Raw genomic sequence first — 17253 nt, forward strand, 5'->3', positions numbered from 1 at the left:
CTCCTTCATCCACGGGCTGCAGAATGGATGTTGTGTTATCAGACATGACAACAACATTAATCTTACACATCTCCATCAAGAGTTCTTGAGTGACCAGGTGCACTGTCAGTGAGCAGTAATATTTTGAGAGGAATCTTTTCCTGAGCAGCAGGTCTCAACAGTGGGGTTAAAATATTCAGTAAACCAGGTTACAAATAGATATGCTGTCATCTAGCCTTTGTTGTTCCATTTACAGAGCACAGGCAAAGTAGATTTAGTATCATTTTTAAGGGCCTTAGGAGTTTTGGAATGGTCAATGAGCAATGGCTTCAACTTAAAGTCACCAGATGCATTAGACCCAAGAAAGTCAGCCTGTATTTTGAAGCTTTGAAGCCAGACACTGTCTTCTCGTCTCTAGCTCTCCAAGTCCTAGGTGGCATCTTCTTCCAATTCAGAGCTGTTTTATCTGCTCTGAGAATCTGATTAGTGTAGCTACCTGCACTCTCTTTGCTAGACCTTCTGGATGACTTGCTGCAGCGTATACACCAGCACCTGCTGCTTCACCTTGCACTTGTATGTTAGGGAGACGGCTTCTCTCCTTAAACCTCATGAACCAACAACCTCTGCTCCTTCTGCAGCTTCCTCACCTGACTCTGCATAGAATTGAAGAGAATTAGGACCGTGTCCTGGATTGGGCTTAAAGGAAGGTTGTGTCTGGTTTGATCTCTCCAGACCACTCAAGGTTTCTCTACATCAGCGATAGAGCTGTTCTGATTTCTTATCACTTGTGTGTACAGTGGAACAGCACTTTTAATTTCCTTCAAGAACTTCTCCTTCACATTCACACTCTGGCTAACCGGCATAAGAGGCCTAACTTTCAGTCTATCTCAGCTTTCAACATATGCCTTCCTCACTAAGCTTCTTAATTTCTAGCTTTTGATTTAAGGTGATATGACTGTGTGAGATACGTGCCTATTCCTTTCATGTGAACATTTAGAGGCCATTATAGGGTTACTAACTGGCTTCATTTCAATACTGTTGGGTCTCAGGGAATAAGGAGGGAATGGGGAAGGCCAAGGAGAAGGAGAAAGATGAAGGAACAGCCAGTCAGTGGGGCAGTCAGAACACATACAACACATACAACATTTTTAAGTTTACTGTTGTATATGGGCATGGTAACATCAAAGATCACTGACCTCAGAACATTACAATGAATATAATAACCAAAGTTTGAAATACTGCAAGAATTACCAAAATATGACACAGAGACACAAGGTAAGTAAATGCTGTTGGAAAAGTGGTGTGGACAGACTTATTCAATGCCATAAACCTTCAATTTGTAAGAAACACAGTATCTGCAAAGTGTAATAAAAAGGGGGGCAATAAAATGAAGTACACCTGTATTGTGAAGCTACTGTACAATTCCTTACATTTCCTAGAGGCACTTTTGTGACTTTCTGGCTTTAAAGTGATCTGTGCCTTTAGTCCAACAGTACTAGCAGCAAAGCCTCAGTAAAATGGCTTTTTAAAATTCTATTCAATAAACCATCATATCTTTATAGATGTATTTGTTATTGTTTACTTATATTCACAACACAGGGACTGATTAAAAAATTAGAAAGAAAAACTTGTATTTTTATACCTTTTTTTGTGTGTGGCAGACACTATGCTAGATATTTTCACATATATAATTTAATCTGCACAGAAACCATTAGGTTATTATCCAAATTTTACAAAAGTGGAAATGAGACTCAGAGAGGTTCTATAATTTGCCTAAGTCACACAATACACGCAAGCAGTACAATCTTAATTTGAACCTACATCTTTCTATCCCCAAACCCATATGGAAACATCTAATAGGCTAACAGGAAATACAGATCCCAGCCAGATAAAAATTTGAAAAACATCAGATCAGAGGGGGTAACTGAAATTGCAGGCATTAATGGGATAGTCCAGAGAAAGTACATAGTGAGAGGTGGGGTGAAAGTTGATCCTGTTGCTTAAAAAAGAGCACAAGGAATAAAATGAGCCTGACAAGGAATGATCCAAAAAAGTGGGTGAAGAATCAAACCTGAAGCAAGGCAAGAGCGTGTCAAGGAAAGCATGGCCGGTCCAGCAGGTACGCCCAAGTATGATCTCCTGAGAAGCAAGAGGAAGGGACAAATGGTCTTCTCCACTAAGGCAGCCACACGCCTTCACGTGCATTTCTCTGAGGGCAGTCAGTCCCCCTGCATCATGATGGGTGTCCGTCATTCCAGGGTCAGGTGCAGTTACAGTCCAGGAAGGGTTTAATCATATAACTACCTCCTGGTGTAGATCAGAGCCTAGCTAGAGCCAATGCTGAAGTGCTGCTGGAATCAATAAGCCTAGTTAAACCTGGGAGGCAGTACTACACAGGACAGAAAATGGAGTCCCTGCTTTAGGGTAAGATAAGACTCTAGCTGACAGTCCAACTTCCTGGCTGCGAGGCTCTGCTTTAGCTAACTTCTTAGCCTTCCTGCGTGTCATTTACCCGGCAGAACCTCTTCTGCTTAGCTGGATTCCTGGTTCTGACCCTCATGGCCAGGACTGCCCTATTTCACCTGTAGCTTTAAATGCTAGATTGGAAAGCTAAATATTGCAAAGCAATATTGGATGCTGACTGGTAGAGCAAGGGAGAAGATTCTTTAGCTTGAAACAAGTCACTGTAAAAATAACAGTATTACTGGTAACTGTCACATCATTACATTCATTGGCCTTACTAATTCTACCAGAATGCCACTGTCCTTCACCCCACATATGCAAATACACTTATAGATAACACATAGATAATAGAACCCAGATTCATTGAACCCTAATGATCTTATTATGAATACACTATGTTAATTTCCATTTTAAATTATTTAACTGTACAGTAGCTACTACATTTGTAGAGCTTCTAGCAGGCCCAAGTTTCTTCCTTAGAGAACTTTGATCGATCCTCACCTGCCACATACACATCTTTTTCTGTTTCCCTAAACTTTAAGATAAAAGTTGCTTTAAACTTCACTGTATTTGGAGTCACAGTATTTTTCTAAAAATGTGACTATTCTATGTGCTAGAAAAATTCTATTGACTAAGCAAAGACTTCCTTCCATGGAGCACAGCAATTAAAACTGTGAAATAGTGTCCTGAGAATTAGAGGTTTGCCTCATTTTATGCAAAAGATTTATTCCTGAAAAGTCAGGAGCACATCAAATCACACTCTAAATGCAATGGGGAATTATGGCACTCATTGATAAATTTTTTTGAGCAGTTATCTTTGTACACTTAACCTTAGCCAAAAGGCTGAGAAGTGACAATAGTACCTTTTTATAGTATGACCAAGTATCCTTTATCAGTTTGGTAAGGCAAAATGGCACAGCACTATATTTCTCAACATTTAAATATTCATACCCTCTTCAGATAAACATAAAGGCTGTATGTCCTTTAAACATTTTTATTTAAAAAACTGAACACATAAACAAAAACAGAAAATATGAACTTCCATGTATCCATCCTCCAGATTCAACAACCACAATGATTGTACTGTTTCACTAATTCCTTTTGTCTTACTGAAATAATTTTAAAAAATTCCAGATAGTATGTCATTTCCCCCTACACATCTCAATACGAAACTCTAAAAACCATGGGAATGTACTCCTGTAATCACAACTGCAAAGTTTCCTGATTGTTTTCAAATCGTGTTTTTATAGCTGATTTGTAGGAATGAGGATCCAAACAAAGTTACATGTTACATCTGATTGTTAGATTTTTTTTTTTTTAAGATTTTATTTATTTATTTGACAGAGATCACAAGTAGGCAAAGAGGCAGCAGAGAAAGAGAGAGGGAAGCAAGCTCCCTGCTGAGCAGGGAACCCGATGTGGGGCTTGATCCCAGGAACCTGGGATCATGACCTGAGCTGAAAGCAGAGGCTTTAACCCACTGAGCCACCCAGGCGCCCCTGATTGTTAGATTTCTTAAATAATTTTCCACCTAGAGCTGACCTCATTTTTTTAAGTGGCACTATCTTATAACAGAGTTAATCTTTCAGCAGAATGTTCCCCAGTTTAGATTTGCCAATTTCCTTCCTCTTGATGTCACTCACGTCATTATCACAAGTATTTTTTTAATTAGGTTTTATTAGATTTGGGTTCAACATCTTTTGGTAAGAATACTTCATAAGTGGTACTCCATGCTTCCTATTGAAAAGGGGTCTTGGAGAGCAGATGGTATTTGAGAGGATAGGAATGGATGCATGTGTGACAGGGTAAGGGTAGATATTATGGTATGAAAACATGAGCAAAGGCATAGATGGAAATCGGTAAGTAAGTGATGCGTTCTAAGGAAGAAACTATCGACAACTGCTAGAGGTAGGTTTTCAATACGGTCATGGCACGGTATACACGGGTCCCAGCCCCCTCGGCCCTGCTAAATCAGCATTTCCGGAGATACAAGCTCAGATACCTTTATTTCCCCAAAGTTGCTGAGGAAATTCAGATGCTCTGCCAGGCCTGAAATCCATGGGCCTGGAGAAGAGCATACATATACGTAGTCTGGTCTTGCTCAAGCTCATTCCTGTTTCAGGGATTTGGGACATAACTTACAGCCATTTTTCTCCCCTGACATTTCACTTTAACTACTCGAAGTCCTACTAGATTCCTCCATTCAAAGTCACCAATCTGCTTTATTTCTTAGCACATGCCTGGTACTGTTTTACTTCTTTGTTTTGTTGTTTCCCTCACTATAATTTATGTTCCCAAAGAGTGTTGACCTTGTCTCTCTTGTTCACTGTGCTAATTCCAATGCTTAGGAGAGGTCTGGGCCTACAAAAGAGGCACACTAAATGTTCACAGAATGGGTGGATAAATTTGGGAGATTTAGGAATTCTGGGGGGAGGGGGACACGCTTATGTAATGTAGATAGGAAACAATAAAATTATCCTTTAAAGCTTGTTGTCATTGAGACTGCTATAGTGTCTTCTTTGAGAACCTCTCTTTGACATTTTGGGTATTTTGCTTTACGATAGCTCAGTCACCTTCCTGTTTAAATGGAAAAATTTGGGACAGCATTTCATAGAAGGTAACTGCAACTCACAACGTCTATCTAATCAGTTCAATAATAATTTCCAAATGTACTTAATGGACTATTAAATCAGTAATTAGAAATCAAATTTTGCTACGCTGCAAAAGATGTCAAAATTATGTGTGCTCAGACTAAGATATTTTAAAATTAAAATTTTATTTAATTAGCATTCCTCAGAGACAGATATTTTAAAATCAGAATTTTATTTAATTAGTGTTCCCATAATCTAAATTAAAATTTATTTGTACCTTGCTGACTTATAAAAACATAGGCAGGGCAGGATAAATATGCAGAAAGAGCTCATGGCGGTTAACAAAACTCAATGACATAAAACTACAAAAAAGGGCCCAGCAGAAAAAATGATTTAGGGTTTAAGGAGTAGCAAAAAATATGAATAAAGTGAAAAAAACCTTTTATATAAGTTGTCTTGTGGGGCGTTTGAAAACATTTCTTCCTTTCACCCACACTTTTGTGAGTTAAAGTTAATGGATTTCTATTGCATTCCTGTTGTCACTATTGCCAAATGCTTTCCTATGGATGAGGCAGATACCTGGTTATTTAAGGAGCAGAATAAATGGGCCAAGACAGCTTTCCCTATCCCCAATTCACCAGGGAACATTTGAGAATTCCACCTGACACGAGGACAGCACTGTGCTCTTAAACAATCTGCAGTTTGATCCGATTGTTCCCCAGTGGGGGAGGTAGGCCACAGCTCACTCAAGAGTCATTGATTGGATTAACAGCCTAATTCCCAACAGATGAATAGAATACTGATGTCTTGTCAGCCCAGATCACAAAAGGAAAACACAATCTGCTTCTACAGCTCAGAGATTTAACCCTCTATTTGCCCTGAGGAGACAATCTCAGTTTTTAGTACTAATATTTCTTCAGAACTATTTGCCTGTGAACATCACCAAATGGTGGTTTTAATCACCAACCACATACTTTCATCCTCTTTTAGGGTAGTTTTAGAAAATGTTTAAAAACATGGGAAGATTTTTCCTTCAGTTTCACTGCCCACCTTAGTGGTCAATTCTTACAATTCTTTCTTGGGTTTCCTAAAGACGTAGTAAATAAACTGCTTTCTTCATAAAATAGGGGGACTTCATAAAATAGGACAAAGCATATGAGAAGAAAAGTAACAAAATCCACACACTGAAAGATAAAACCATTTTGAACTCAATTTTTCTGGAATAACCGACTGATTTTATTAAGAGGAATGAATGATTGCATTAAGGGGAATAGAGCTCTCAGATGTTAGCTTTAGTTTATTCTCCTACTCAACCTCTACCTCCCAGCCCTTACTGTAATTTAATAATTTTTGTGTACAGCTGTACAACAAAGAATCAAATAAAAAAGATCTTATTTCTGATATTATTCTGATTTTTTTTAAAAATAAGAAAAACAAGACTTCATTCAAGTCACCTATTAGAACTGTGGAACAGTCAGCTGAGAATAAAAACAATGACGGTAGTGGGTAATCTGTTTCTGTACTAAGCAATTTACATGTGTTCTCTTACTTAATCCACCCAAGCTTACGAAGTAGGTATTAAATTATCTCATTTCACAAATGAAGAAACTGAAGCTGAGTTAGGTTAAGTAACTTTGTCTGAGGTCACATGATTTGTTAGTGGCAGAGCCAAATTAAGTCTCTGGCTCCAAAGCTTATGCTCTTAAACACTACTGGGATTTTTATGGGTTTCTCTGTATGTCTTCATATTTACATGGAGTCTGAGGTGTTAAAATTACGATTCAGCCATCTTTTAGAATCTGTTATTATTCTTTTGGGAAAACATCTCTATTTGTACAAATGTCCTCTACTGGCTTTTCTTTTTCTTTAGGACATTTTTTTCAAGGATTTCATGATAGCCACGTAAAATCTGCCATGTCAAAACAGAAATCTTCTATGTCATGGTTTTGGAGTCATATTTAACTTCTTTATTTATGTCTCATAGTGTCTTTCATCAAGTGAGGTTGATTGAATTTTCCTCTGCACTGTATCTCTGATTCTTTTTTCACAGTAATGGATCCTATCCAGGTCCTAACCTAACCTCCTAATCCACTAATTCCTACAAGAGCCTCCCTAATAATTTATCTGGTCTCCTATTCCTTTTGCAAGCATTGTCTTAAGCATGCTATTTTTCTACTTAAAACCTTGAAACATATTCTAATTGTCTTCAAGTCAGGTAAGAATTTCTAACTAAGGATTTTCCCTAGCTCTGAAAAGAATTTGGCATATTGTCATGGTTTTAAAAATTAACCTTGTATATGTATGAAGTTTAGATCAGTACAAATATGAGAACATATTACATAATGAATATCGATTGTTCATACTATTAGTATTATAATATTACATTAGATTATAACCTAATTCTTCATGGTAACACATGTTTCCATAATAGCCATTAGGTTAAAGGACATTTTTGAAAAATAAAAAGTACAGGGAAGAGAATATATTTTTGGAAGGAGACAAGGAAAAAGCTCAACTAATGCCAAAAAAAAAAAAAAAAATCCTAAAATATGATGGTGTAAAAGATCTTCCTACTACCCAGCCTCCCACAAAGCTTTCTTAATTCAGACATGCTTTTCTTTCAAGAAAACAAAATTTTACAGTAGTATATTATTTTACAGAACATTTTCATATAGACCAACTTATTTGAAAGTAACGCCCTGAAGTGAGCAGGATAGGCAGTAGCGGCTTCATTTTATAAATAAGGAAATTAAGGTTCAGCAGGGTTAAATGACTTGCTCAAAGTGATACAGTTAGTCAAACAACAGAATTAAGACTGAACCTTATATCTTCTACACAAATGAGTAAGTTAAAAAAATGGCAAGTTTTGGAAGTTCAAGGTCTAATTCCCACTTTTAGACCAAAAGTAACAGTTATCACTGACCCTAAATAATAAAACATTACCTACTAATATTTTGGCCAACCAAGATCCCTCCCTCCATCTCCAAATATGTTGCCATTCATTCAGTTAAACATGAAGAAATCCAACAAAGAGGAGAAAAAGGACAGTCTCAGTAACTAAATTTATACTAAAATAAAAGTCTATTTTTAAAAAGATTTTATTTATTTTTGCAAGAGAGAGTGAGAGAGAGCACATTCATGCACATGAGTGGAGGGGAGGTGCAGAGGGACACAGAGCCTGATGAGGGACTTGATCCCAGGACCCTGGGTTCATGATCTGAGTGGAAGGCAGATGCTTAACTGACTGAGCCACTCAGGCGCCCGTAAAATAAAACAATCTAAAACAAGTGTTTAGAAGGTACAAATATCAGGAACACATTCTGAATCAAGACAGGTCCTGTTAGAGGTTCCTTAGAAGCTGGAAGACACCCAGGAGGATGACCTACAAAAAATTTCTTTCCCCAGTTATCTGGAAGAAGGGGCAACAGAGTGCATGAGGAAGGAGAACTGCTTCCCTGAGTGTTAAATACTTGTGAGCACTTCACGGTGGCTGGAGACATGGTGCTTAATGCCACGGAGACTAACAGCTCATAAGCTCTTGTGATTTTTGTTCCTTCATACTGTGTGAGTTCTTAAATTCAGAGGAAATTTTTATAGCCTTCACTAACAGAAACTGGGGAGGTAGAAGTCTCTTCTCTGGGTTCCATGATCAAGTACAAAGTCAGCTGACAAGGCTGGAAACCATGGTAGGCATGTCTACTAACCCAACTTTAAAAAATAATATTCTGAAAGGCCTACTGTTTCAATAATATCCTGAAAATCCCATAGATTTTCATATTTTCATGTCTACAACTTCAGATTCCTATCATGTAACGCAAAACAGCATTTTGGCAGATATTCTAAAATAAGCCAGATTTTCAGTTTCAGAAGCCAAAACCAACTAAAAACTAAGAAACAGAAACAGAAACCAAACAACCCCCCATTTTAATAACAAGGAAAATAAAATCCATGGTGTATCCTCTGTGGGAACAGAGACAGACCTGTCTGACTGTGGAAACCAGGTTAAAGACAAGGGCTTGGACAGTTGTGCCCCAAAACAAGCAGACTGCGGGTCTTATAAATACATACAGAAATAATTAAAATATAAGGGGTTTAGAGAGATTAATCTCCTTTAAATAATCTCAGCCACAAAGCCTGTAAAGACACTGTTGGAAGCAGGCCCACGTGAGACCAGCTGTCGGATATCAGGGCAGCAGAGATTAACTGCTACCACTTCTGCCCTGACCCGCCACTCACTCTTCTCTGGACTCCAGCTGCAGTACTCACTGCGCCACCGGGAAAGGTTCGCAGAACAGCACCTGCCACACTGTGGGGCATTCCCATTTGCCTGGATACCTATCCTGAGCCGAGGGAGCAAAACAAACCAAAATAAGAAAGTTGGTGCTGGAAGGGAATCCAAAAACGCAGGGCTAAGAGGACTCTAGGGAAATGCAGGAGGGTTCTGGGAAAGTGCTGATTACCTGATTCCATTCATGTAACCTGTGGCAATTTCAAAGTCACCTTTAATTATTTTCAAACTGAGTTTTAAGTAATGCAGATAGGACCCTTACTCCTAAAGGAAGCATAAGGCAACTGATAACTCTTTAAAAACACTAACATTTGTTTCAAAGTAGCCACAGATTCAAAAAATATTTTTAAAAGGTGACAGTGCCAATGAATAAAAGGAGAATATTTATAATAAACAGCATTCTTTCAGTCAAACAGATTTTGGGGGGGTCCCCTCTGTATCTCTATTATATGGTATTTCCATGACTTAAAAAGGAAACCATTAAAAATCAGAAAAACAATAGCTTTGAAGATGATGTGAAATCGTCCGTAGAAGTCCTTTTAAAATATAAGGTGTTATGCCAACACTATATACTTTATGAAGAGGATTTCAGATGGAATTTATTTGGACTCTAGAAGAAAATAGGATTGTGAAACAGAAGAACATTATGAATCACTGGAAGTGCCCAAACATTGTAAGAACAGACACACATGTACTTATTATCAGACCTATTCTTCCACCAGGATACACTGAGACCTGGCACTGGACCACCTTCTTTAAATACGGTCTATCCGATGTTCCTAAGCCTCTTTCATTCTGATTTTGCTTCTCTGGCTTTGGGATACCAACAAATCTCTGCTATAATCTCTTCTTGTCAAAAAGGTGATTTATTTGTATTTTCATTTTTTTTTTTTAGCACCCTATTTATCTCACAGGTGCATCTGAAGGATGAGTGAAGAGATAGCATCTAAGTCTCTGACTCTAGAGTAAAAGTAGGCTACTGCATCAATTCTAAGTATTTCAAAGACAATCCTCTTGATATGCTAAGATGAAAGATTCTGGATAACATAATTACTGCATTTCTTACACAAATATGACCAATTTTCACAGAACCAGAACATCAAATATAATTTTACTTTTTTTTTTTTAATGGGTAAGAAGGTACTTTGGGTTTTTACATGGTTAAAAGGGAGAGTTCTTGCTAAAAAGAAAATTTCAAACATCAAGACACAATAGAAGACAGTCTCATTTTATGCAACGGGTCATAAAAAACTCATGTTCACAGTTTCTATTCTTTTAAACAACACACAGGTACCACACTTTTCTCATCTGTATGTCTTTAAAATGAAAGCTCTGTCTGTATGGTTTCCCTCCTTCTTAAGAATGGGTTTTAAAGAGTTCCAAGGAGGAGGCCAAATGTCAAATACACGCCTGTCCAGTCAAGACTATATTGATATCCACTGATACATTTTTCAACTTCAGAGTGCTCTCAGATGGTAATGACTTTCAGACTAAATGACTGGATTCAAACTCTGAACCACTGATTCAGAGGTGAGCACCTCTTTTCACTGATCCACTAGACCAACGGTTCTCCAAGTGTGGGCTCCAGGTCAGTGGTATCAGTTTCACTGGAAAAGTCATTAAAAATGCAAATTATTAGGCTCCTACTGCAGACCTACTAAACCAGAAACTCTGCAGCCTGACCTAACAACTTGTTTTAACAAGCCCCAGGTGATTCTAATGTTAGCCAACATTTGAGGACCACGGTCCTACACTAGTACATTTATTCTCTATAAAGGAGCACCATCTTTTGGACAAACAGAAGTAACTACAAACCAAAGTGAAATAATTAAATGCAATAAAAAGTTTATTAAAATATTATTTTAGATGATTTATCTTTTCCTTAATTTTTAAAATTTAAACATGCTTGACAGGATTTCTTTTCATCTTCCAATGAAAGGCTGTCCATCAAAGACACCATTATAGTCTGGTACACGTTTTTTATAGTTCTATAACATAAACTGACATTTATTGGAGCTTCTCATAAGATTTTTCCATCAACGGATGTGTTGGAAGAGCAATAACCAAGTATGCTGTGGTGGGCAAATACCTACACATCAGGACACTTTTCAAAGCCATCAGGCAAAGGGGGTCAGTTGAATTTTTTTTACAGCACAGGCTAATGCTTTAAGAGTGTCTTGATGGAATCAAGGAAATTGGATTGTCCCCCCATTTGCTGGGCTAAAACAAGCCTTTTTTATTTATCCCATTAGAGGAACACAAGAGAAACCTTTTAAATGTCACTAAAAATTTCCCTGCATTGCAAAACCTAGTCAAAAGGGTTTTAATTTTCTCTGAGAACTCTTAAGTAATGCAGTATGTCAAGGTTTAATAAATTGTAGGTGGGGATAGTTTTTGTTACAGGCAACTTTTTTTTTTAAACAAGTGCTTAGACATGCTTAGGTTTCTCTACAGAGAGAGGTCGGGGCACCACCTCATACAGCAGAGAACTCAACTTCAGTCCAGATAGCAAACAAATGAATGATAATGGAATCTGTAAAATATCTGAAATAAATTGTAAGGACATTTTTTAAAAAGAAAGTATTTTAAAATGTATTGAAAATGATGGTAAATTTTTTTATAATTGATATTTTTGTTTTGAGCTTGAAAAATTTTTTAAAGAATGTGGCCTTGAACAAAGCCAACCCCAAAGGACAGCAGAGATTAGGCCTTCAAGTCTTCCAACAGAAAGAGGGACTACACAGCAAAGAGCGACACTATTCCCAACCTGTCATGAGGTAAAACCCCACCTTTTACAACTTTCAAAATAGTACAGACACACCAACTAATAAAAAAAAGTAGTTGATGCGTATGTTATACAGACTGCATATATCTTTAGAAACAATAATAAAGTGGTCTATATTTAGCTTCTATGATCATATACTTTGGTGTATTTTTTGAATAGATCTACCCATTAAATATTATGAGGGGTTTTCTGGTTGATTTTTTTCCCCCCTCTTCAACAAAATATTAAAAGTACTTACAAACACAAAACAATATGTTACAAAGGGAATACCAGAACAGAGGAGTTAAAAAAAAAATTACTACCTGTAAATGAGTGTAGTTCCCTTCCTGAATCATCACCTTAGTAGAAGTATTTTTAACCATACTCAAATGCTTAAACAGAGCGTCTTACTCTATTCCCAAGAGTGGGGAGTGGGGGGGGGGGGAGGTAAGAAACTATGCCAAAGACAAAATACCTAGTACTTCAAAATGTAATGATTAATAATGAAATTATGTCGATTATTCCTCTTTTTATTCCCTGCCTCTAAAATATACTTTCAGGTCAGGTCAGGGCCAGAGGATGTGGGGTTCAACACTGAGACAGTTCAGCAGGGCAGTCCCGCAGGCTGCTAGTACCACTTGAACTGCTGGTGTTTTGAGTCTACCCTGTGACCACAGCTGTTCCAAAGGGAGGCTCAGTGAAGTGCTGGCTGAAAAAGAATGGCAAGCAGCCTGGGAAAAAGATTACATTTGTGTCATGTACAGTCAGCTATCCCTACACTTTGAATTAACTGGCTTTAATTATTAATTAGGCTTAGTACTTAAAAGTTAGTATCTTCTTTCTATGGGAACTCTGGCTTTATTACTTAAGTTCCTAACAAGTTAACACATTTTGGCATTAGTCACTCCATTCTTTACATGTAGTCGAAGGTAGTTTTCCTTCTTTAGCTATTAGCAATAACAGCTTAGAAGCTCTATATGAAATTCTAAGTTGTCAGACCTTGAAAGATGAGTTGTTGAAAGTCTTCCAAATCTGTCAACATTGATAAAAGAACTACTGATTATAAAAAGACAAACCAATAAGCAATCAAAGAGAAAGGAAGCTTACCATGGAAGTAAGAGAATATATTCAGAGAGTTTATAATGAATTTTTAATCATCAAAAGACCCTACTACTCGCTTAACTTTACTATTGTTTTCATAGGAGAACCTATGCTAGTCCTGAAACTTGACATTCAGGTGAACAGAAATGTTGAGAAAATTTAGTGTTCTCTTGGCTGCAATGTAGGGATTCTTACTCTGGATTCTCAAGTTCATAGGTTACCTGTGAAAGGGTTTCAACAAGTGTATGAACCTACTAAAATTGTTCGTAAAAATTCTACATGCGTGTCCTTTCTCTCTGGTGTTCACAGCTTTCCTAATAGTCTTCCTAAAAATGTTAAAGAGCACTGTTGTGGAGGAGAAGTATAGATTAAATCAGATTGGCCATGAATTGGCAATTGCTGAAACCAGGTGACGAGCACACGAAGTTTGTTATACTAGTCCCTCTAATTCTGCATGTGGTTGAAGTTTTTATAATTAAAAGATTATTTTTTTTAACTGTTATGAAAGGATTTGTATACAGGCCAATTCTTGAGAGAGAACTGTGGAATTCTATCTAACAATCTAAGTGAATTGCCAAAGTAAGTGATAGTTCTATCTTTCCTTATGTCATAAGATTAAGTCTAAGAGAAGGTAAGGGATTTAGAATTTCAGAAAACGTAAGTGTAGAGAACATAAGTATGGAAATCTTTCACACCAAAACTTCCAATGATGCAAGTTACCTTACTTTTACAATTCCTATTCTCTTTCTCTAATATGCCAAATTTGACACAAAATCAGGAAAGTAGAAGAGAGAAAAGGCAACTGGCAAAGCAAAGACCACAAAGACAAAGAAGGTGGTGGTTTGATGCTTGAAGGGGAGGGGGAAAGTGAAAGGAATAAAGTGGTGGGGCTAATCAAATCACTGTAAAAAGCTGCGGCTCTCAGAGTTAACCTTGCCAATCAGAGTAAGCAGGAGCAGGCGCAGGAGCAGGAGCATGTTTGTGCACATTAAACTTCGCGTGTGTCCTTGAACCTCTGGGTGCACTTCCTACTCTCAAGCACCCTGGGAAGGCTTCATAATGCTTACCCTTAGAGAGAACCTTGAATTCCATTAGAAGGCTCCACAGGAAGGAGAAACCCTCAAGTGGCAGCTTGAACCACATAGACAGCTCATACCCTTTACTGATATTAGAAGTGAGCTCATGGGATTAAGTCTGCAAGTCCTGGAAAATTAAAAAGTATGAACACACTGATAAATGCCATTATACCAACAAGAATACAAGATACCTTTAAATCTTTACTCCTTCCCTTTTTTTTTCTTTTAAAGAGATGGCAAATATTTACATAAACAATGGTATCATAAAGACTGGTTACTAAGTCTACAATTAAACTATATAACTGATCTGGCTAAAATCTGACTAATATTTTATTAATATTTACATCTGCATACTGCTTTGCTATAAAAATCATCCACTCATTTGATGGCCTAGCATATTTTATCACAAACTACACTTTTGAATACAAGGAAGTAAGAAGGTAGATACTTTGTCTTTAAGTGATTATAGTTCACCTATTAAGTGATTATAGTTCCATTCTGTTCTGTACTACTGAGAAGTATCTTATATAATATAGTTTTAATATTACATGTAGGCAGACATAGATTCAAACCAAGGAGAAATTTCTAATTAGAGCTTTTGAAATTGGAATAGTCTACTATGTGAAGTAAACAGAAATGTTCTAACAGAGGCCACCTGGCTTAACCTTTTGGAAATTTAGCAGAGAGAATTCTTGCACTGGGTAGGAAGATGGAACCAGATAATTTTTAAATTCCTTTCTAGCTTTAAGATTTCACAATTAGACTTTATTCAGGGCCACAAGTCAATGGCAGAACAGAAACCAGAATCTAGGTAACCTGACTCCAAACTTAAGGTCTTTCTAAACATGAGGTTACAAACCCTTCAAAAGTCAGTACTTCAGACAGTAAACAGAAGAGTGAGGTTACCTGGGTCAGGGGAGCAACAGTGGGGGTGATGAGGAACTGGAGAGGCCTATCAACAGAGGGCAGTAGCTACTCAAGATCTAGCTATTGCTGCTCTGTGGAAATGTGCCCAGGACTGCCATATTTGTAGATTTTTCAAGAGAATCCTAAATCTTATACTTTTATGTGAAATTAATTGGCAGTTATTGGCAGTGAATTGTAAATAAACTGTGGTACACTATTGGTGCTAAACAAAAACTGGTCTTTGGGCTGTGTATGACCCATGCTGGTTTGTGACCAAGAGACTTTCCTCAAAAACCCCAAATACAATTACTGATTTTTTAAAAATCCCTCTCTGGATTCTTCAAATTTATCAACAGTCTTTTTGAAATATAAAAATCTAAAATTTGTGCTTTATATTGATTATAGTCTGCTAAGTATATAAGTAATTTGCTCCGGATTTTATAGATTATATTCCTGTTGGCTTTTGCAAGATCAACACTACAATGCAATCTCAAGGTTCACATATGGTCTACAGTAACTGTCAAATTTTCTACATGTGATATTTGTGCATAACCAATCTCTACATGTGTATATGGATATGTGTCCCTAAATATTCTAAAAACACTTATAGACAAATCACCATTTCTTTGAAGAGTTACTTTTTTCTTGAATTACCTTATGCCCATCTTTCAGGCATTATTAACCACTCTATGGGTGTATCAGTTTGATCCTCAAAAAAGCAAACCTCACCATTTCTAGACCTTATTCTGTTGCCTCATTTGGGAGCATTTTGTTACTTTGTGTAATTCCTTCATCTTTAGTCTGCCCTCTTAGAGGGACATTTTGAAGAACATTTCAGACTCAGTAACACCACAAACCACCAAATAAATTTTATAACATGTATACATCTAAGTAATAAACCTCAAAATCATCAATGAGCCACGATTCAACATTCAAACAAGTTCGTTCTTTTAAGGCAGATGACTCATCCATTTCTTGAGTTCAACGAGGAACAACAGTTTGACTTCTTAAAACAGTTACAGAATTACAGAATTAGCCCAGTTCTGAGGGCACAATCAACTTTAAAGTGTCAGAATTTTGTGATTCAACTGTAAGTAGTTAAGAAGTTCAGAAATCTTTATGGTGAAGAAGACTGCCTGTGGATAAAAACCTGTTCTTTTGTTTTCAAGCTTACGACAGTGTAAGATGTCAACAATTTCTGGTTCATAGCAATAGCAAGAAAGAATGTAGCCAGGGGACCATTAAGAAGGAGCAATTTACTATACCAGGTCATAACACTTTGACAGTGTCCTATAATTCAGTTAGATGTAAAAATAAGATGACACTGGGTGTTCTCCGAACTCAAAGTAATTTGAACTTGATTCACACTGAGCTATGAGCCGGTTGTTCATTCTCAGGCACAAACTTAGCAAAAGAAGTGATTATTCAGTATAAAAATGACAGAAAAAAACTTATTAAAGAAAATTGTGAGCTGTGAAAACAGGAACATGGATTAAAAGTCACATTGAAGGGGAACACCCGCTAAATGAAATGATGTCTACGTGTAAAAATTTCATTATAAATAAGGAAATATTAAGGACACGAAGAACTTATTACTACAATCCTCACAAAACGCATCAGATGGCTGTGAATTCTAAAAGCACTGAGTCAGTGTGAAAGAGAATGATGACAGCACAACGCAGGAAAACAGCACGGGACCTGCAGTTAAAGTACAGAAGTGTGAACTCCGGCTATTCTACTCACTTACTAGCTTTGCGTCCTCAAGCAATTCACATAATGTCTTTGAACTTTAGTTTTCTCAACTGTGGAATGATGACAATGCCACACAGGACTCTTGTAGGGATAAAATGAGCATATATATATATATATATATATATATATATATATATAAATTATATATATAGCTGATATATATAATATATATATGTGAGCTTATATATAAGTAAGCTTATATATATATATATATATATATAGTGGAATGGAAAAAATGATACAAATATCTGATCATTCAGTATTAGTTTCATCATCTTTGTTCACAATTTTCAGACTTCTTTTGCAGTGATACATCCTTCTCTGTTGACCCAG

The 17253-nt window shown here is 37.0% G+C and overlaps 1 protein-coding gene across 3 annotated transcripts in view; it reads right to left on the reverse strand.

The window, feature by feature from the left end:
* ACBD6 (acyl-CoA binding domain containing 6) overlaps positions 1-17253 on the reverse strand; it is a 208437-nt gene that overhangs the window by 48745 nt on the left and 142439 nt on the right. The window contains exon 7 of one of the 3 annotated variants that reach the window (XM_047704719.1): positions 9300-9373. The exons of the other annotated variants lie outside the window; for them this stretch is intronic. Coding sequence (XP_047560675.1) covers positions 9300-9373 — 74 coding nt within the window. The remainder of the gene's footprint in view (positions 1-9299; positions 9374-17253) is intronic. 3 annotated transcript variants of the gene reach the window in all.

The sequence above is a fragment of the Lutra lutra genome, chromosome 15 (genome assembly GCF_902655055.1).
Source record: "Lutra lutra chromosome 15, mLutLut1.2, whole genome shotgun sequence".
Taxonomy (NCBI): domain Eukaryota; kingdom Metazoa; phylum Chordata; class Mammalia; order Carnivora; family Mustelidae; genus Lutra; species Lutra lutra.